General features: G+C 35.5%; 2 protein-coding genes across 2 annotated transcripts; one reads left to right on the top strand and one right to left on the bottom strand.

Annotated features, from left to right (window-relative positions):
• Positions 1–60: 60 nt before the first annotated feature.
• On the bottom strand, positions 61–2662 carry LOC135610204 (uncharacterized). Its single transcript, XM_065104405.1, has 4 exons — positions 1952–2662; positions 1359–1829; positions 931–1278; positions 61–767 (listed from the first exon to the last, which is right to left on the bottom strand). The coding sequence occupies exons 1-4, from the start codon at positions 2459–2461 to the stop codon at positions 285–287; spliced, it is 1812 nt and encodes a 603-aa protein (XP_064960477.1). The 5' UTR covers positions 2462–2662; the 3' UTR covers positions 61–284.
• A 1336-nt stretch (positions 2663–3998) lies between these two features.
• LOC103981956 (putative casein kinase II subunit beta-4) lies at positions 3999–20892 on the top strand. Its single transcript, XM_009398734.3, has 5 exons — positions 3999–4590; positions 6271–6486; positions 18868–18977; positions 19075–19243; positions 20252–20892. Exons 1-5 carry the CDS (start codon positions 4353–4355, stop codon positions 20380–20382), a joined length of 864 nt encoding a protein of 287 aa, XP_009397009.2. The 5' UTR covers positions 3999–4352; the 3' UTR covers positions 20383–20892.
• Positions 20893–23171: the final 2279 nt, after the last annotated feature.

Below are 23171 nucleotides of genomic sequence, written 5' to 3'. Positions count from 1 at the left end.
TGATATTTTGTAGGGCGGATGCCTGCACAAGCTCACACTGCGGCAATGTCCATGCTTGTATTGAACCTCTTTTATGATTCCCTTTTCAGGCATGGCTCATCTAAACTTTATATTTACAGAGGGCGCAGAGGTTTCTGCGAACTCTTATTTGAAATGATTTCGTCATCCAACCAAGCTTCTTAACATGACATCAGATATTGACATCAACGTTGGATATCATCAAAACAGGCATCGTAATCTATATAATGTCAACAAATACAAGATTCGGACGCTACATTTGGCAGTCATTCGCTCCATGATTGACTACATGCTCTGTGCTGCGGCCAGCCAACTGTTGTTGTGCCCTTCAACTTCTTCCAGGCTTCTAGGGTTTCGGTCAGGTCATCTACCTTCGCTTTTATACTTCGACAACAGTTCGCATGCACTGTAATCACTTCCTTGGAGTTCTTGGTGACTTGACAGAATCCGCTGAAGTAGAGGGTGTCCAAGAACCGGACACTCACGCCCAGCCGCTTGAAGACGCCATTAGATTTCAGAAACTCCAGAACATCTTGATCATGCATCCTTCTGAGGGTTTTTCTTGATTCGAACCACATGTCGAACAGCTTGATGGTCTTGTTATTTGAGGCCACATAGAAAAAGCCAGTGTTGATGTGATTGGAATCATCGTAAGGCCTGCCATTGTAATAATCACAGCTTATCTGCAAGTCCTCCCCAGAGAGACTCAACCTGGAGAATGGATTCCTTAGCCACATTATGTCCATATCCTGATTACAGAAACAGAAGAAGATCTTAGATGAATTAAATGTCTTTTGGTTTTCAAGGCATCGTTTGACCTCTGAGGCCTTATGTTTTACCATACCAAAATGAGGGATTGAATGATGAGTATCAGGCAAACCGAAGCAAAGTTAGATGGGTAATTTAACCTACCGTGAAAATGAAGTTGTATCCATGCTTGAGAACTTCTCCAAGAACCACAACTTTTTGCCACACCAAATTGATGTATCCATCAGACATGAAGAGCTGCTCTTTGGAGAAATTGAGACCCTCAGAAACAAGCCTGTAGCAATGAAGTCTGTGCATTTTACAGCGGTCGAACGCAGTCTGATCGACTGTGATGAGGAAGAGGTGGTTGATCAAGAATGCAGTATCCTCCCCTTCCTTCAAGCTTCTTAGGAAAAGATCGAGCATGCCGTTCTCTTCAACATATGCCTTATTCAAGTAACTGATGACCAATGTCTTGTTCCCCATAGCAGCAGCTTGCAGAGATGTTTTCAGCTGATGAGTCTGGCCATGAGCAACCAGATGATGCATGAGCCAGAAAGAATTCTGAACTCTTTTACTAAACATAACCTTACTTGTATGATAAACGTAGAACTGACCTTCCATGATTTGGCACAAGAACTGTGAGCAGAGAATGTGACATTAGGTGTTCCATTATTATATGTTTTCCAGACATCTAAGATGGCTGTGAGATCAGCAAACTTTGCTTTGCTGCTGGGGCAGCAGTTTGCATGCACTGTGGTGGCCTTTGCAATATCAAGAGTACCCTGACAAAAATTGGTGAAATGTGCTGTGTCCAAGTATCCCACTTTCATGTCCAACTGCTGGATGAACCTTTTAGATCTCATAAGATGAAGCACATCATCTCCCTTCATGCTTCTTGACTCATTCATCACAGCATATGATTGCTTGAACAAGGCCATCGTCTTCGTATTTGAAGAAACAAAGTATAAGCCACTGTCGTATAGATCGCCACTTAACAGCATGTCTTCTCCATTGTGATTCAACCTTGCGAATGGGTTTCTTAGCCACATGACATTCATATCCTGCAAGCGGAGAAATATGTGAGGCTGCGAACCCAATATAAACTTCGCAAGCCGACAAAACTATTCGGGTCTTTTTCCATGGTGTTGGCAGTAATCGATGGAATCAGTGTGAAGAAACTTACTGTGAAGATGAAGCTGTACCCACGCAAGAGAACTTCTCCAAGGAATAGGGTTAGCGTCGAAGCGAGGCTGATTAAGCTTGTAGATTGGATGCTTAAGGCCGGAGAAAGGAGAAGAGTGTCAGTGTAAAGCTGATGGCAATGGAGTTGAAGAACCATGCAGTGGTTGTATGCAATCTGATCGGTGGCGACGAGGAGAACGTGTCTGATCAAGAACGCAGTATCCTCCCCTTCTCGCATGCTTTGGAGGAAAAGCTGCAGCATTCCATTGTCTTCCACGGAGGCCTCGTTGATCACTCCTATTATCAAGGTCTTGTTCCTCGTGGAAACTCCCTCTAATTCTATCCGAAGTCCATCTTTTGGATTCGTCTGTGGACATGTACAACAAGGAAATATAGAAAAAAGTAGAAAGAAATAAAAGCAAAGTTGCGCCATTCTCTGGTATTTAAAATCTACACAAGATGGATGATTTCCTTGGGGAGTTCTGAAGCAGTCTGTACGTAAGTGTTTCATTGTCTGCAATAACCAAACCAAAGAATGTCCACACAATAAATATGCTTCACAACTTCGTATAACCCTTTGGTTTAATCCGAAGTTGAAAGTGAGTAAAAATTAAGATTGAGATTTATTTAATGAGCATAAGATTATTATTTTGGATTTAAAACTTTTGAGTTTGTAGTTCATACTCTAATAAAATTATTAAGTTATCTTACGTCATAATACTTCATTTATAGTTGTCTACTTCACACCAATCAAAACTATTATATTAATTATCTCATTAGATACTTTGTCACATCTTAGAACTCGACATCGATTTCCTTTTATGTGGAAAAGGTTTTAAATACTTATTTTTGAGTATGTTTCACGTTTATGTGGAAAAGGTTCTAAGCCAACCAATAAAATTCACGTTTATGTTTTCCTTTCCTTTGTATACAATATATTTACGTCGGGGATTCGGTGGATGCAATCAGTTTTTGCTGCTGCACTGTTCTGTTTGACGCATATGCACAAAGCCGGTGGGCCACTTTCACAGCAATTAATGACGTCTTGTCAAATGAGAGGATTTCTTGCAACTGCTTAAATATTGGTCAATGAAACTGTATCTAAAGCTTAACAATTAGATCTTAATCAGAGTCACATTGGCAATGCTGCCAGTCACGTGATGCAATTAATTCCCACCCGACAAGGAAATCATTAACAGTTTCGACCATTTTACCTGCTTCTTAATACCTTATGGTTCATGCTTTGGGAGAATATTAATAGTAATGTGTCAGTTGGCTATATTAAACCGATCGTGCAGTGTTATTGACCTTTATGTGTACTTATTATATGGATTGCGTGTCACAGTGTTAGACCGTGACTTTTGGAGCAAATCTTGATTAGGTCCACAAAATTTAATTTGATTTCAAGAGGTGTCGTTTATAAGCTTGCAAGTAACGTATCTGTCCCAACGAATTCTAATATGATACGTGTTAAAAATTATATATTTAGTTAAATTAAAATATATATTTATATATATTTATTTTATCCTCTACCGAAATAATTATAAATTAATATGTGAAATATTTCTTCGCAGGCTCAAATCGGTACGTTTGTCTTGTTCACGGACAAAGCCCATTACAGGCTTATATGTACATATGGTGCATCCTTGAACCAAATCCGTCAACAAAAGAACAAAAAGCTTCCTAATTGCTCTCAAATCTGTGTTCAAAGTAGGGAAAGTGAGATCCTAATCCACACTTGTCGTCCTCTGAGTGGCCTTGCACTACTTGATTGTGAGGCTGGAATTTGCACCCGATCCCACCGGCACATTATCCAAGGGGAACGTAAGCGACCCTCAGGCGCTTGAAACTACCGACGAAACAAAAGACATAGGCGAGATGAACGGCCCAGATGCGCTACCCTTCTCTTATTCATTTCGAGCAATTCCTTCTCTCACTTCGTTACTGATTGCTCGTGGGTGCACTCGTTAGATGATTGGAGAATTTTAAGAAGGATCAGTGTTAAGACCGTCGCCTGTTAGGGTACGTCTGAGAGTAATGGTATGACGAGTGAGGGAAGCATTCGTCTATCCTTGATCCCCGATTGCCTCGTAATGACGACGCCGGCCCTGCCGCTTCCCTTCGTCTGTAGCATTTGCCCTTCCGATCGCGAAGGGAAGAGCAGCTCCCTCGTCTCCTCTCGGAGAATGATAGGAGCGAAACCGTAATTTTCGATCAAATTCCGAGGTTTCTCTCCTTTATTTTTCGTCATATTTGTGCAACCAAGCATTTCCTGGCATCGGATTGGCGGTATCATTCGGATTTGTGGGTTGGTGTTCTGTTTCGTCGCGACAAGGGGAGCTGAGTTGATCTCTCGCAGGCTTTGGGAAAGGGGGGTTGTTAGGGGCGAAGAGGAGGGAGGTATGCATAGGGATCGGGGAGGGAGTGGGTCGAGGGTGGAGACCGGAGCCTCATATCGTAGGCGGATCAATGGCGCCCTCGACAAACACCTGGAGAGATCGTCAACGGCGACGTCGGAGGTCTTGAACCGCAGGGAGAGGGAGAGGGATAGGCTGTCGGTGCCGTCCACCTCTTCCGGAAAGCACCTCGAGCACCAAGACCAGCGTTCTGCTTCTCTTTCCAAAAACAAGTACTCAGATGGTTAGATTTTCTGTATTTTCTGCTATCTCACTTAGTGTTGTGTGTTCTTCTATATTTGGAGGATAAATGGATCTGTTTCTTTGGATCTTTTAACAAGTTCTCATCATCGAATTGTTTAGGGTTTTTGTTAGTGTATGAAATTTTAAAGTAAAAGAACAGATGTATTTGGTGTAATAATGCAGTAAAATTAGATTACCACTCTTGATGTCTCCAGTTACTTAGGTTTAGTTATTTGTGGTATAGTTAGCATGTGAAATTGGTGATTTTGTTTCCTGCCGATATACCAGATTTTGTCTTTAAATATATACTGAAAAAAATTGTAATTTTGGATGAAATTTCGTGTTTTGGTAGAGTTAGATAGTTTGCTTGATGTTTTAATACTGGCATCATTTTTAAGAAGACGGATGAAGATTTATTTGTTTCATATTTTTCTTGTCACATGCTATTTTTAATTATTAAACCATCAGCATGCAATGTTTTTTTGTATGGTAACAGTTGGAATTCTTATTTAATCTCCCCTTCTCATCTGTTTGCAAGTTCTATTTGATGTTGCATTATCAGGTTTAGGATACAAATATCTTTCTTTAAGTGATTAACAAGTCATTGCTTGGTTCAATGACATTCTTTTTTTGCACTACCATTTAGTATTTGCATCAAGCTTTTGTAGTGGTGATGACATTTTGCGGCTAACATTGGATGGCACATGTTATAAACCAAGTCCTTAGTAATGTATTGACACTTTATATTTGTCAACTATTTATATTTAGGTCATTTATTGTTTTTTTGACAGTTTTGATTATATTGCATCTAACTTGAGTACTGATACGATGATCACAGTAAGTCAGGCTATGTGTGTTTAGGGAATGGCAAAAGGAACTCTTTGCTTTCCCAATCTCAGGTTTAATAGGATATCGAAATCTTTCTTAAGAGGTGAGTTCCAGACTGTAGGAAATTAAAGCATTTCCGTACGCACACTTCCTTTATTCCTAGCTAGAATGTTTGGAAGCGGACATGAAATGCTGGTGGTTAAAGTATCACATAATGTATGTACATTATGTGAAGCATATGTGATCAATCATAAGAATCCAAATAGTTTTTAGCTAAGTACGAATCAAGAATTATACAATCGACTATAAATTGTTACTAAATAAATATGTGCCAAGGTAAAATAAAAAAAATTACAGGATGTCAATTATTCTCATTTAGGAACTATTTCAGTGATAAACTTTATGAGGCAAGTATATATTGTATGATCAACTATAAATTGTATATATGTCTTCAGTTTTTGAATTGAGATCGTAACTTGTGTGGAATATTTGATGCTAAAATTCAGTGGTCTGGAGTTGGTGAGAAATGCCATAGAGATGAAATATAGTGCAATCTAGTTCTCAGTTGATTTTTCTTGTGCTTTTTTGAGAATTAGTGCACATGCATCTTGATTGTGTCATGATCATGGTTTTGTAAATGTGATGATAATTTTTCATTCTCTCTTCCTCTTATTAATCCGCCAAACATATGCTGGCTTACTTGCTTCTAGTCATGGTGTGGAGAGATTGCTGATTTCTGTTGGTGGTGGTATATGTTGACTTCATCATCTGTATTCTCATGTGAGTCCTGTCATATTTATACCTGTAAGCTTTCTGACGATGCTTTCATTACTATTCCTGGAGCCGCAAAAAGAATCAGAAACAGATAGTGAAGAGTCAGATGTCAGTGGTTCTGATGGGGAAGACACATCTTGGATTTCATGGTTGTGTAATCTAAAAGGCAATGAGTTCTTCTGTGAGGTTGATGATGAGTACATACAAGATGATTTTAACTTATGTGGTCTAAGCAGTCAAGTACCCTACTATGCCTATGCTCTTGATCTAATCTTGGATGTGGAGCCTTCCCATGGTAATTTTTAGTTTTGATGCATTTATCCTATGCATACTTTTGTCTTTATCCTTCTCAACATACTCATGTTATTCCCTGTGGTAATTCACTGATGACGCATGCTGCTGCATCGTTTGATCTTAGTTTGCTTTTTTGGTTTCCTTGGAATTGAAAGCAATAATTGTTAATTGTTAAATATGTTTTATTGTTTGCTTCCTATTAAGCTTTATATGGGAACTTTGAACTTGGGTCACTTATTTGTACCCTTTCATTTCTTGATTTTTAAAGTAGTTTTAAATTATTTATTGGAAAACTATAAAATACTTTAAATCTTGGGATAGCAATTGTATATTAAGAAATTTTAAAGATCTCGTCTTTTATTTCATTCCAAAGGACATGATAGATGAGCATAACTTTATGGAATGAAAGCTTAAAATTTTAAAACAATTGAGAAGCCCAATAAAATCATCAAATCCACTATACTTTTATCTTATTGACAGGTGTAAACAACTGACATAAAATTCAAAGACACTCCTATTTAAAAATTCTTAAAGAAACTGAGGTTTTTCTTCTTCTTTGTTGAAGATAAGTTTTTGAGGCCTCCAAATCAGTTTCAATTTCGAGAAAAAAAACATTTGAACCTTTTGATTTGATTTTGGGATCATTGTGAATCAACACAAATTGAACTGTCCAAGATACACAGCTTGTTCCTTGCCTCTGATTAATATGAAACAGGATGCTAACCACTGGAAAAAAAAAAGTTCATATACATGCTTATTTCTTATAAGTGTTTGTTGTTTTTTTAAAAAAAAAATTGCGATTTAGTATTGGTTTTGAAAAAATGCATTATTATGATATCATCTTTTTCATGAACATTTAATTTGAATATTGTCTAAGTTTAATTAAGTTGAGTTTTTGTTAAAGTTATCTATTATCTAGATTTTGCTATACTTGTCTTTTTAAAGTCTAAGGATGAAGTTCTTCACAAATTAAGATCTTTGAGGCTCAGACTAAAATCTAATTTGATAAGAGATTTAAAATCTTAAAGTCCAATAGAGAAGGTGAGTATACTTCAAATAAATTTGCCAAGCTATGTGAAGATCATAATATAATTCATGAAGTTATTGCTCTCTACTCACCTTAGCTTAAGACTAACCCAAAATTTATGGGAATGCTCTTTTATCTGTCTGTATGGAATTTTCTAAGAGAATAATGATGTAACTTCTTATGAATTTTGGAACGGATACAAACCGAAGCTTAGTTACTTCCGAATGTAGGGTATTGAATTAAGATTGATATCCTTGAGCCTAAAAGGAAGGAAGAGAGGTCCTTCAACTGTAGATATTCCCTATATAGCATTAACTATAGATTACTTGTAAATTGTAATGAATTCTGAAAATTTTGAATCTCAAATGATATCTTGATTGAATCTAAAATTGTATTATTTTTTGAAAGCATATTTCCTTTTAGATATAAAATACATACCATTGTCCTACATCATTCTTCTTCACCTATTCCAACCCTATAGAACTTATCTTAAACCTGAACCCAAAAGAAGCATGAAAGCTTGGATTACAAGAAACTTTGGTGAAAATTGTCTCATACTTAGTAGAAGATACACTAAGTTCATTTCAAGAGGCGTTGTGCTATGTTTCCTTTTGGAAGGAGACGGTGAATTGTAAAATTGAATCCATTACAAGTAATAATACTTGGATTGTCACTTATTTATCTCTTGCAAACAAACCCCTAGAATATAAGTGGATTTTCAAAATGAATACTAGGATCGATGGTATGATAAAAAAATATCAGGCTACACATATAGCTTAAAGGCTCAGGCAAAAAACATACATCGATTATTTTGACATGTATACGCCTATAGCATGGATTATTATCATCCGTGTCCTACTTGCTTTTGTTTCTATCTACAAACTTGTAGTTCATCAAATGGATGTAGACATTGTTTTTCTTCATGGAGATCTAGAAGAAAAAATCTATACGGACCAACATGAACTTGTCAAGCCTGGACAAGAATGGAAGGTGTGCATGCTGGTTGGATCCTTTTACAAACTAAGCATACGTCATGAAAATTTTGATTTTGTAATTCTATTTTTTGGTTTTCAAATCAATGAATATGATGAAGATAGGGAACAGATTTATTCTGTTTTGTTTTTATGTTAATGGTATTCCAATCTTTACTTTTGATTTAAACCTCCTAATCAAATCTTTTTTTCTCATTATTTTGTTACGAAGGATTTTGGAGAGGAGAGGTTGATGTTGTCCTCTTTCGGATGAATACTTATTCCACTAAATGAGTTTAGTTTTTGAAAAGACAACTGACTAGTCACACAGTAGATGCATAAGCATCAATCATTATTTTGTTCTTAATTTTTGGTGTTTATATTTATTTTGAGATAATTTGTGTTTTTGTAGAGATTATCATAGCACTTATAAGGAAAACCATAAATTACAATTATACCCTTGCCTTTTACAGTTTCATCTCAAAAGTTATGATTTTATCCTTGATTTAATTCATCTCATTTCGAAAATTATGACTCTACCCCTGCATTTTATCATAACGTTGCCTTATTACTCACATGTGTTCTTGTTGAATCTGTAAATACCCAGTGCGCATAATGCCTGCTGCGAGCCACAAGCACATGTGACATGCAATTAGTAATGCATGGGAGTAATAATGCAGCATTATTCTCGAGGTGCAATGGTAAACAACAAGGATAGAGTTGTAATTTTTGAAATTAAAGGTTAAATAACAAGGGTAAAGTCATAATTTATGAGGTGAAACAATAAAAAGCAAGTGTAAAAATTATAATTTGTAGTTTTACCCAAATAAATGCTTTGAGAATTCCCACAAAACACAAATTACCATAAAATAAATATAAATATAAAAAAATTAAGAATAAAGTAATGATTAATGTTGGTGTGTACTATACGATCATCTCATTTTAAAGACTAAACTCATTTAGTGAAGTTAATATCCATATGAAGAAAATAGAGTGAATTACATCTTGAATTATGTTCCTTTTATCCATATTTCGATTATCTCAACATAGTATGAAAAAATTTATGAGGTGAAACAATAAAAAGCAAGTGTAAAAATTATAATTTGTAGTTTTACCCAAATAAATGCTTTGAGAATTCCCACAAAACACAAATTACCATAAAATAAATATAAATATAAAAAATTAAGAATAAAGTAATGATTAATGTTGGTGTGTACTATACGATCATCTCATTTTAAAGACTAAACACATTTAGAGAAGTTAATATCCATATGAAGAAAATAGAGTGAATTACATCTTGAATTATGTTCTTTTTATCCAGATTTCGATTATCTCAACATAGTATGAAATACGTCTTTGTGGGTTTACATGTTAATGATTTTACACGAGTATCTTATTTGTTCATGAGAGTATCTAAAGACTGTCTAGATCATTTGCTGCGGTCATCTACGAATTCTCTCATATAAGAGCCTTCTTCTTGGTTTCCACGAAGAAAGATATTCTTCACATCCATTTGATGAATTAGGAGTTATGGATGAGAGCAAAAACAAGTAGGACTTGGATAGTAGTAATTTACACTATAGGCACTTACGTGTTGAAATAATCAATGCCAACTTTTTGTCCAAACCCTTGAGCTATAAGTCTAACCTTATGATTTACTTGTGAAAATCAAGATTACTTGTAATGGAGTCTATTTCATAGTTCACCTTATTCTACAAGGAAGCATCCGGAGAGCACATAATCTCTTGACATAAACTTAGGCTGTGGTTAGGAACAAACTTGTATTTTAATGTACGGTTGGAGAAAGGGGTTTGAGTGAATATGTAGTTGTAGAATGCTTTTAGTACTTGGTAAACAATAAATGAAAACTGTATTTTAAATGTACATTGACATGAGTGTTGTTTGGTAAAATTATATTTCAAAAATTCATTGAATATTTTGTGACAAATTTACCCTTCTAATATTTTTAATATTTATTTAAAAGTGAATATATATTTTTTATTTAAATTAATAAGTAAATAAATAAAAAAAATGAATGTATGTAATCTTTAAAAAATTTCATATGGCCCAAATATATAATAAATAAAAAAATAATCATATAAATAAATATAAAGATAATCTTTAAAAATAAATAATAATATTTAATCTTATAGAAAATATCGATCATATTGGTTTCTTACTAAATCATTTTGGCAATCTCGTATTTTTTTGATAAAGTCATAGGACATTTTTGAAATTTGAAAAATTGCATTAGCATCCTACAAATACTAAAATGCTAATGCTATCCTGAAATAAAATGAGCATTTGAGCATTTCTAATGTAGCATCCAGGCCAGATGCGGTTTGATAAAAATTTACCAAGCACCAATTTGCATTTGTAATGTGCATCGGACTCTCACTGCAAATTTCTAATGTGTTCCTAAGCATACTGTTAGTGTGTCATTAATAAAGTAGGAGACCATCACCAAGGTTCCTCGCAATCCTAGCTCTATTGTTTCTCCTTCTAAAGGGGTTGGAAAAGGTGAATAAGAATCACTTAAATGTTAGTAAATATTTTAGGTTCGAAAGGAAAGATATTTTTAAAGAATGACGCATCTCTGGATTTAATCGATGTCATTTGAGGTTTCAAAAATTTCAGAATCACCATAAAGAATCTACAGGTAATGTAATGGAATATCCTATAAAGATAATATCTATAGTTTTATGACCTATCTTCCTTTCTTTTGGGCTAAAGAATATTAACCTTAGCTAAACACCCCCCACATTTAGAAGTAATAAAGCCTTGGTTTTTGTTCCAAGCACCCCCTGAGAAATCCTATGAAGTATATAATAGGTGGATAAAAGAGCCTTCTCATGAGTTTTGCAGTACTCATGAACTAAGGATTAAGCTATCAACCATATTGATTTCTATTCTTTCTTTCAGCTACTCAATTAGATTGAGAATAGTGAGTAGTAACTTTATGAATTATACCATGATCATGGGAAATTAGTAGAAGATAGCAAGTTCATTTTGAAGTGCACTCACCTCCTATAGCAGACTTTAAGATTTTATTCTCTTATTAAGTTGGTGTTCAACCTCAGCTTTATAGATCTTAAATTTGTTAAGAATTTTATCCTTAAACCTTAAAAGCAGTGATTTAAAAAGCGCTAGGCGCCAAAAGGCGCCAAGGTCCAAAAACGCCCGAGGCGCTAGGCGCTCGCCCGAGCGAAGCGAGGCGCTAAAATATAAAAATATATAATATAATTAATAAATATAATTATTTAAAATTTTAAATAAAAATATGCTGTTTTAAATAAAAATTCTAGTCGCGAGCAGAGGGAAGGCTCGCGGGAGGCACGAGCAGTGGGAGTCGCGAGCAGCGGGAGGGCTCGTGGGAGGCACGAGCAGTTGGGAGGGCTCGCGGGAGGCGCGAGCAGCGGGAGTCGCGAGCAGAGGGAAGGCTCGCGGTAGGGCTCGCGGGAGTCGCGAGCAGCGGGAGGGCTCGCGGGAGGCGCGAGCAGCTGGAGGGCTCGCGGGAGGCGCGAGCAGCGGCAGCGGGAGCAGGAGCGACGAGCAGCGAGATCGGGAGCGGCAGCGGCAGCGGGTTAGGGTTGGGTAAGGGTTATATCGGTTTAGTTGGTTCGATTGAACCAACTAACAACCGAACCAGGACCGAACCAGACCTAAAATCCTGGTTCGGTCACTTGGTTTACCTAGGCGCTCGCCCGAAGCGCCCAGCGCCTGGGCTCGGGCGAGCGCCCAGGCGGCGCCTGTTTGAAGCGCGCCGCCGGGGACATTAGCGAGGCGCTCGGGCCTTGCCTCGCCTCGCCCGAGCGCCTAGGCGAGCGCCCGAGCGCCTCTTTCAATCACTGCTTAAAAGTGAAAAAAAATATAACAGTAGCAAAATTTAGAGATGTCATCAATAAAGGTTGTGAGGTCACAACCTTGTAGGTCTTAAATTTGTTAACAACTTTCTCTTTAAACTTTAAAAGTAAAAAAGGTTAGTGTAGTAACATTTAGAGATATCATCAATGAAGGTCACAAAATAAGGACTTCCACCTCTAGTAGGACCCCTATTTGAATCACAGCCATCGCTATGTATTTTTATATAGGATATGCTTAAAACTAGGTTGTTTGGATTGAGCATAAATTTCACAATTACATTCAAATTAGAATTAAAATTTGGAATTAGTTAAGATTAGACATTAAAGAAATTAAATCAAAATTGATATGATAAGTTTAAGTTGTTAAATGTCACAAGATTTAGAATTTAAAGATGATTCTGCTTTATATGTAGGAGTAATTACATTGATCTTAAAAAGGCCCTCAAAAATAACTTTAGTGGCTTTTAAAACTGGAGCCTAACTATACAAGGAGAGATTATATTTGGTACGTGCATTAAATCGCGAAGTACTGGCCTCTTTCCTAGACTGAGTATCAGGTTATAGTGACATATATGTACAAGGTAGAAGTGACACATCACATGTTTCATTCCCCATGATTCCACTTCCTTTGTTTGGGATCTTGGGATCTTATAAGAGGAAAACCAATCTTGATCAGTGCAAGCATATATGTTAGCACTAGAATCTAACCATGGTAGGTTAGATTAACAAAAGGGTAAAAAAACAAAGACCTTAATAATATTAACTAGAGGTTTAGGCTTAAAAGATGTTTTCTTCTATAAACTATCTTTCTCCTTTTGCTAGAAGAAGGATGAAGCAAGATGACATAGCAGAACCAATCATGTTCCTGGCTTCATGTACCCTTTGGGTTTAGGATGACACCTAGAGTGTTGGAATGAGTTAGAATTAGGATTTGTGAGGTTCTTGAACCTCGGTTTAAATCCCTTATCCTTGGGTATAATGATACCCTTGGGATTAAAGTTATGACATTGGTTCGTGTTAAAGTTTTTATGGTTTTGGAAATGACTCTAGGATTCAGTTATGTTGAGCTTGGCTTGCATTTGATTTTTCTTGAGCCTCCCTTTGCCTATACTGGTGTTCTATTCTAATGGCTTAGATGATGTACCTAAGAATTTGAGAGGTTTGAGATCTCCAAGTCTCTTGACCAAATTTAGACCAAGGTGAGGTTAGTCTATTTAATAGATATAAAACTTGATATGATTCACTAAAGTTGATACCACCCCTTTGAATTTTATGAATTAGGTTTGTGAATTTCATTATTCATAGGTAAATGATCTACCATTTTAAAGTTATTAACATCAAATATAGTGAATTTACTAGCACCTTCAGAATGACCTACAACTCGTATGAATTGTGTCTTTGATTTGACTTGTGTTCTAAGGTTTATCAAATTTCCTATGTAGTCCATTTTAATAGGTTTCATATAGAGTCTTCCACGTACAAAGTATTCAACTTGTTTAGGAGATTTTTTAGAATCAGAAGACAATCAGATTTAGAAAGATTAATGCGTAATTTTTTGAAACAGAAATAAATAAAAAAGTAACAGAACAGATTTTTTTCTTTTTTTGAAAATAAGTTTTTTTATTAATAGAACATAATTTTTTAAGAATATTATATATAAAGAACAAAGAACACAATAGATTTAAAACAAATATTTTTTGATTTTATTATTTATTAAAATAAAAATTGATTGTTTTAGTTCCTTAAAACAAAAAACTTTTTTTTGGTTATAAATTAATTAAGTGGAGACAGAAACAGAAAGTTACAAAGGAGGAAATTTTTTTTACTGATAACAGATTTTTTACTAAAACATATTTACACCAATGGGAAGACAAAATATGATATAAATATATTTAGATTTTTTTTGAAACCCAAACAAACAGGATGATCAAATGAATATTTTTAAATTTAATGTTTTAATCCGAAAATAAAAAGTGTGTAAGTTCTAGATAATAAATAACTCTAATGAAACTTGATTTTATTAAACTTTGGTAATATTCTAACTAAATGTCCATTCAAAAGATAATATCATAATAATGCACATCTTTTTTAAAAAAATACTAACCCATGATTTGGTTATTATTTAAAAAAAAAAACAACAAATGCTTGAGAAAAAAGTTAGCATGTATATGAGCAATTCTTTTTTCAGGTGGGTTAGCACCCTATTTCTTATTTCATATTAATTGGACGTGAGCAAATAGGAATTTCCAGGGACAGCACCTTGTAATTTTACCTGTTCATTGTAAACCAAGGATAGAAAATTTTCTCTCTCTAACAATCTAAGTGGAGGATATTGGACAAAAGATGTTTCTGGAGATTGAATTAAAATCTCTCTCTAACAAAATTTGATCAGTGATGAACACTTATTAGCCAGTCATAAATAGTAAAATTACTGGTGATCTCCATGGTGAACAACATAAACAAGAAAGTTCTCTTGGCCAATATATGAAATTGGATTGCAGTTGTTAACAATGGCCAAAACTGATCGAACTTGAGTTTTCAGTGTCTGATTAGAACTTGCTCAAACTGGAACTGCTAGTGTATATTGGTTGAAGAAACCTTTGTCTTTGATAATTGGTGTTGAAGTAGTCATTAAACAATTTGAGATTTTGCTTCTGGTATTTCATTTCTCTTCAGAAGCTTTCTATCAATTGCCTCTGTTGTTTGAATGATAGAATCTTGGGATCTTCTGTTGACAATTAGATTACATTAGTAATAAACATTAAAACAGCCATTCTAAAGACGTGAGATTCAGAGAACAAGATATTGAGCTAAGTGGTTAGGCAAGGATATGAAAATATGCCATAAGCAGGGCTTCAACTCAAATTCTGTTAGTTGTATCAGGGAAGGGGATACTTGTTTACTTCCAATCTATAAAGGTGCATGGATCTTTAGCAAATTGATATAGTGAATCTGATTTAAATTTATCTTTGTTGTTCAAAGTCAAACATTTATGCAATGGTGAGCTATATAGGAAGGAGAGTTAGCTTTTTAGCTGGCTTTAAACAATATGCATGTCAGCATTGTGTTAAGAAGCATTTGGGTGGAATATAATACATGTTCTAAAGGGAATGTTAAACTATGTACAATATGAGCAAGTTCTTCCAAGGGGTTTTTTACAAGGGGTTTTTTAAACGACATGATATGGCTGAAACTTATAATTTATAGATAAATGAACTTTTCATTTGTTCTTTGTGTATGTGTATTATATAGTTCAGTTTTCTCCCTTGATATAATTGTTCCATTAGAAGTTTCTTAGAAAAAAATCTTTGCTTTCAAGGGGTAAGACTATGGAAATTGTCCCTTCCTAAAATCCGCATGGAAGGGAAACTTACCGAATGGGGCTTGTCTTTGAGTTTATTTGTTATTTTATTATTCCAGATCTTTTAAATATTTCTTTTGGTAGTCTTAGACATCTGTACTTTTTTACTTAACAATAATATTTCAAATAACTTTAGAAGGCTTTGAACAGCTAGTTGCTACAATCAGGTGTTTATATTTTTTTTGATATTTTGCTAAACTCTATGTTGTTTGGTCCTTGTGCTCTCTTTATGGCATTGTAATTTGTTGTGCATGGCCAATAATGAAGTAGGCTTAGATTGCAAAATGGGTGTTACAAGATGTGATGGGGATTGGTAGGATCATTTGAATTGAACCAATGGGATCGTACTTGATTGAGAAAATAACTCTAAATTTGCATATATATATATATATTCATTTTAAGTAGCTAAACTTTAGGAGATATGAAATGAAATAAAGACAATATAGATGTATGCTAAAAAAAAGATCTGTTTGTGTATATATTTCATATCTATCTTTCATAAAAAATAGTAAATTTGATAATATAAATAATATTTTTCAAGAAATGAAAACCGTAGAGAACAATCCATTAAAAATAACCATCATACATATTGTCCAAAGATATTATTAGAGTTATTCAATTAATATTATGTATATATTATACAAAAGATATAAATTTATCAATTTGTAGCTTTAAAGATAATGATAAGCTTCATTATGGTTCTAATGCTTCTCTTATCACCAAACAAGTACAAGAAAATGCAAAAACATATAATGAAAACTATTTGAATTAATTCTGTCTCCGATTACATTTTCGTTCACTTTTTTTAACAAATTAAGAATTACTCTCTGTCATTCCCTTTTTATTCCTTATACCATTTCCTCTCTATCATACACAATAATGAATGACTGATGTTGTGACAATTGTGGTAGGTGAGAACTTTGATGGTCATAATAGATGTCATTCCCTTTTTTATTCCTTATAGCATTTCCTCTCTATCATACACGATGATGAATGACCGATATTGTGACAATGTGGTAGGTGAGAACTTTGATGATCATAATAGATGTGAATTATCAAATTTTATTTTCCTATGTTTGACAGTCGATCATTTTCATCTCATCTCTATCTTGGCTCTCCTGTTTTTCCCCTTGACTCTTCTCTTTCTTCTTCTGAGGATGTGTAGTCAGCTGAAATTGTTCAAATTCTCCCAACTCAAGATGAGTGCAATTGATTCTAGATGTTCCCACCAATTTCTGTCCTAACCATCAGTGATTGCAAAAGGCGCTCGGGCGCTCGCCTAGGCGCTCGGGCGAGGCGAGGCGAGGCCCGAGCGCCTCGCTAATCTCCCAGGCGGCGCGCTTCAATCAGGCGCCGCCTGGGCGCTCGCCCGAGCCCAGGCGCTGGGCGCTTCGGGCGAGCGCCTGGGTAAACCGAACCAGAATTTTAGGTCTGGTTCGGTCCTGGTTCGGTTGTTAGTTGGTTCAATCGAACCAACTAAACCGATATAACCCCAACCCTAACCTGCTGTCGCTGCCGATCCCGATCGCGATCTCGTCGCTCGCTGTCGCTGCTCCCGCTGCCGCTGCTCGCCGCTGTCGCTGCTCGCGCCTCCCGCGAGCCTTCCCGATGCTCGCGCCTCCCGCGAGCCCTCTCACTGCTCGCGCCTCCTGCGAGCCCTCCTGCTGCTCGCGCCTCCCGCGAGCCTTCCCGCTGCTCGCGCCTCCCTCGAGCCCTCCCGCTGCTCGCGCCTCCCGCGAGCCCTCCCGCTGCTCGCGCCTCCCGCGAGCCCTCTCGCCTCCTGCGAGCCCTCCCGCGAGCCTTCCCGCTGCTCGCGCCTCCCTCGAGGCCTCCCGCTGCTCGCGCCTTCCGCTCCCTTTCCCTTTCCCGCTGCCGCTCGCCGCTGCCGCCGCTCGCTGCTGCTGCCGCTGCCGCTCGCCGCTGCCGCCGCTCGCTGCTGCTGCCGCTGCCGCTCGCCGCTGCCGCCGCTCGCTGCTGCTGCCGCTGCCGTCGCTCACCGCTGCTGCTGCCGCTGCCGCCACTGCTACCGCCGCTCGCCGCCGCTGCTGCTGCCGCCGCTCGCCGCTGCTTCCTCGTTTCTCCGTCAGCAGGTTTATACTGTTAATGTGATTATATTTATTAATTATATTATATATTTTTATATTTTTATTTAAAATTTTAAATAATTATATTTATTAATTATATTTTATATTTTTATATTTTAGCGCCTCGCTTCGCTCGGGCGAGCGCCTGGGCGAGCGCCTAGCGCCTCGGGCGTTTTTGGACCTTGGCGCCTTTTGGCGCCTAGCGCTTTTTAAATCACTGCTAACCATATACTAGGTACGGATCAAGTATATCTTATTAAAATCAAGTGATAGGCAAACTATGAAATGTAGGTTGGAAACTCATAATTCTCTTTTCATGCACATGCTAGCTTTCTTTTACGATTATCACTGTTGATATAGTATTCTCAACTGTCTTATCGTAATCAGTTAAGAACGATAGTGAATTAAAAGTCAACTTTTCTTGTTAGTTTTATCATTTTCAAGTACTCCATGTTATTACTAGCTATCCTTTTTCTTCGCCCTATTAAAGTTGATGGGCTTCAACTTGCCACTTGGTTCTCCATGTGTTTCATATGCCCATTGACAAACTTCCTTAGTAGTCCCAATCAGTTAAAATGTTAGGGGTTCGAGTCCCATTGTCTCCTATGCATGTTATGTAATGGATGAATGGGTGGAAAAAAATAAGAAAAGTTCCTTCCCCTTAAGTAAATAAATAAATAAAGAGGAAATGGCAGTTTCAGGCATAGTACATATGCTATTTAGGCTACTCCTCAAGTGATTTTATTTAATATCTGTACTTTCTTGTGGTACATACATTAGACTCTGTTCATTTAATTTATATCTCATACTTTTGTCATTCAAATAGACTTGTATGTCATTCAATTAATCATTGTAGTCCAGTGTGCTTCCAATATTCATGCCAATGTAAACCTTTTTTACTCTGTTTAAGTTTGGTATTTCAGTGGTCCATCTCATATTGAACAATTGCATGATGATAAACTGCATACACATGAATAATAAACTCTCTTGCCTACATGGTGATTTTTACTTTAAATATTATTTGTCGTTATGGTTGCAATCATGTGGTACCAATTACGTCTAATTTTCATGCCCAGATGATTTGTTTACTGAAGAACAAAATAAGTTAGTTGAAGCAGCAGCTGAGATGCTTTATGGTTTAATTCATGTCAGATACATATTAACCAGTAAAGGAATGGCTGCAATGGTGAGATCTTGTACTTATTCCCCATATTTGATGGTATCAGTTTTTATTCTTAATTGATTGGTATCAAATGACATTTTAAAATTTCAATTTTTTGTAGCTAGAAAAGTTCAAGAACTATGATTTTGGAAGATGCCCTCGAGTTTACTGCTGTGGCCAGCCTTGCCTTCCTGTTGGCCAATCAGACATCCCTCGATCCAGTACTGTGAAAATATATTGTCCAAAATGTGAAGATACATATTATCCTAGGTCGAAGTACCAAGGCAGTAGTATCCTTTTCTAGCAATCATTTTAAAGTGAAAATAGCTTTCAAATCTGAAATACTTGTTAATTTTGTTTACATCATGATAAGATGCTTTCTAATTTGTATTTCATGCTGCTACTCGTCGCATGTATAGATCAAATATATATTCGAGTTCGAAGTAACATGTTCCAATCAAATCCAAGATATTCTAGGATTTCATTTGGATTTTAATCTGGTCATATCCTGATCTGACATGAATTGGTACTACAACTATCGCAATAAGCCATAGTTCCCAACTATATGAGGTTAGCTACATTGATCCTATTGTGCCATTGAGCTTTGCTGAGGGACACTAGTCAAATATATATTCAAGGGCTATCACATCCATTACAAAGGGCCATCATACCCATTATATTGTTTCTGGTGAGGTGTTTGTTGTCTTCTATCTTCTCATGGACCATTAATCTGAACTAACTTGCATGCACTTTCATAGCTATCCAATTCCACTTGAAGTTGAATTAATGGTTTAACCCATACATCAATGTATCTGATTATCATTTTGTGCTGTTGATAATATATGTTATTATGGTTAAATTGCATCATTTGAGTTGTTGATTGTACACAAAACTTACTATATTTACATAAACCTACATGACTTTTCCATTGTGTAATTATCTAATACAATTCCAAGAAGATCTTTTTAACTCAACAGCTGGACAGATCAACTAAAACAAACATTGATACAACCTGAATCAATCGTAAAGAAACTGCGGTATATGAAGATTTATTTTCATTGACCTGGTCCATTATAAGAATTTGTTTGCATTATGCAAAATTAGGGTCAAGCCTGATGGTCTTGCAAGTCTTACATGGATGCATATGTTTATCCTATCAAATTCTTTTTCAGAAGTCAAAAATCAATATGTGAATGTTAGTTGGCCCACACACACACATATAATTGGAGGGAAGAACTCATACTACCTGTGTAAGTTGCCTTTAGATAAGTTTGTTGAACTTTTCTTGACTTTGTTAGATGTTGATGGAGCCTACTTTGGAACAACATTTCCTCACCTGTTTCTGATGACTTATGGACACCTGAAGCTGAAAAAGCCATCACAACGATACACTCCAAGGGTATTTGGATTTAAGATTCACAATCCTTGATGCCAGAGTTGATCTGTCACATGGAAGGGTCAGGCTGCAGCTGAATACACAACTCTATATTGAAAGAGGTTGCTGCCACAAACTGTATCAGTTCTCAGAATGTGACTGTACACGGCTTCACCATAGTAGAATTTTAGGAAACACCTGTCGGATGGCTTACCTATTTAGTAAGCTGTGTATCTCAGTGTACCTGTAACTACTGAACAAGTTTTATGGTTGATCGATTTGGCCTTGTGCATTGCAGGTCTTGCCCCTTTTGCACTGGGGCCCAAGATGAATATTTCAAACTCGACATCTACCATCACTACAATTAAAAGTTTCTTTTTCGAGGCATATGTATGCATTTCAATCCTTGTACTTTTCTGATAAACCTTATATTTGTTCCAGGTGCTACAGGCCACTGCTGTAGTTCATGTAACTGTCATAATGATATTTAATTGTTTGGTCCAATGGATTATGCAATGTTAGAGAGTGTTTAAAGCCCATTTGCATTATGCAACGGTGGCTACATATTTGACCCATGAATGGTTGTATTAGCGAGGCAAATAATTTGTCTGTTGATTGTTGCTTAACAAATACTTTTTGCTCTCGGCTTCTGTGAAGTTTGCTGAACTGGACAGAAGAAAATTTCACTTGTTTCCTTGTATATAGGAAGACGTTATATATAAGAAAAAAAATTATTCAAATAGATCTAGTGTTAATCTAGTAGATATAGACAAATGAGATAATATAATTAGGAAGAAATCAATAATTATATCCTAGTTTATCACATCAATCTCGAGAATCAAATTCTAGCAGTTATTGAGAGATCTCAAACTCGAAGGTGTTCAACATCTCAGCTTGATGTTCAACGTCTCAGCTTGCTAAACTGTTGTTTTTGAAATCCTTTTGTGAAAATATATGTTATTTGTCGCTTGACTTGATAGGGATAAACAGAATATATCCAATATTGATTGACACAATGTGCTTTGTTCGATCATGATGCATCCATCGGGTTGTGAGAGATACTAATTGCTACATTGTTATCTAAATATAATTTCACTAGTTGATTCCAACAAACTCTTTAACTAAAGATCTTCTAACATCTTTACTCTCGGCCCAATCAATATTTATGCATGCATCATTATCCCTTTTCTTAAACATCAGTCCCTTACCTTTTCTTAGACGTCAATATCGTCCCTTATCCGCCTGTGTGCACTTAGCTTGTGGTTGGGGTCAATGAGTGTTTCAGATGGTTTGCTGTTAACACAATATTATCAATTTTCATAAATAAATCTAATATATATTTCTTTTGTGAGACTGAGATCTCTCCTTTGGTTCTAGCTTCAAGGTTTTTAGTTTCTCTTATTCAATAAGATCGTCACCTATCGAGATAATGTCATCTATGTACACAATCAGATTGTATTGAGACCTTTCTATTGTCAGCATACTTATAAAACATTAGTGTGATTTGTCAAACCTTAATGTTTCTTTAAAACCTAAAGGTAGATTCATATAGATTTTCTATTCTAATTTGCCGTTAAGGAAGATATTTTTCACATCAAACTATTATAGAGGCAAATCAAATATTACTACAAAAGATATCAAACTATTATAGAGGCAAATCAAATATTACTACAAAAGATAACAAGACTCGGATACTATTCATCTCTTGATAATCTATCACAAATGTTTGAGTGTGTCTCTTAGCCACTAACCTTATTTTGTATCTCTCAATTCATTTGTCATCTTACATCCATTTATAAGTTTGTAAGTTTTCAAGTGTCGTTCTTCTCCCTGCTCCTTGAAAATAGCTTTTTTCAACTTAGGTACAACTAGATCTTCGTGTATAGATTTAGAATAACTATGTTTGACAAATTAAAATTTAAAGATTAAAAAAGGATAATAATATATGATATAATATAAAATTGGAAGTAGGATGAATAGTGCATTACCTCCTTTCTTTTGTAAAAGCAACGGGAATCAAGATCTTGAAATTTATAAGTATCTGGTTATAAAAAATAGCTTAGAGTATATAAAGTTTCATGATTAGTTGCACTTGTTAGAATTTTTTATACCAAAATGTGTTTCTAAATTATTATAATAGAAACACAAGAAAAACTAATATGGAAACGAAATTATGTACCTTTAGCTATTATTATCAAGAATTTCAACAATGATATCTTCTTGAATTTTGATACTTTCGAACTCAGAACTCTCACTTTAGATGGTGTAGAAAATCTTTTAGACTTAAAAGAGATGTTAAGTCCAAGGACCAAAGCTCTCGTTTATATATATGTTCTCCCATCAAGAACATTTATTATCACCAACTCATAACATTCAAGAATTAATTCAAATTGTAACGTTTGAACCATAATTAAAAATTTTAATAATATTAAATAAAATATTTAATAATAATGATTAAATGAAAAACTAAAATATTTAAACCAATGAAGAAATTGATTATAATGAATGATGAACTTAATGAGAACGGTTACATTATTATTAAATAAAATATTTAATAATAATGGTTATATTCTCCCACTTGGTCTATACGTTTAGCTTAATAATTTGAATTAATTTTTATTTAACAATTTAAAAAAATACATGAATCATAGCAACAAGCCCTCTAAGAGCGAGTATTATCATCTATGTATTACGATATATTTAGTTTCTTAATCTTAATGTGATAATATTACTTAATGAATAAACCTTATGTTTATTTTTTGTTCAATATCAATATATTTTCTCAAATTAATATATATGAGAAAATTTCACAATATATATAAGAGTTTCAATATAATTACAAA

Source organism: Musa acuminata, chromosome BXJ2-4 (genome assembly GCF_036884655.1).
Source record: "Musa acuminata AAA Group cultivar baxijiao chromosome BXJ2-4, Cavendish_Baxijiao_AAA, whole genome shotgun sequence".
In the NCBI taxonomy this organism is placed as follows: domain Eukaryota; kingdom Viridiplantae; phylum Streptophyta; class Magnoliopsida; order Zingiberales; family Musaceae; genus Musa; species Musa acuminata.
Note: the sequence above shows the minus strand (reverse complement) of the source record. Positions and strands in the feature narration are given on the sequence as shown.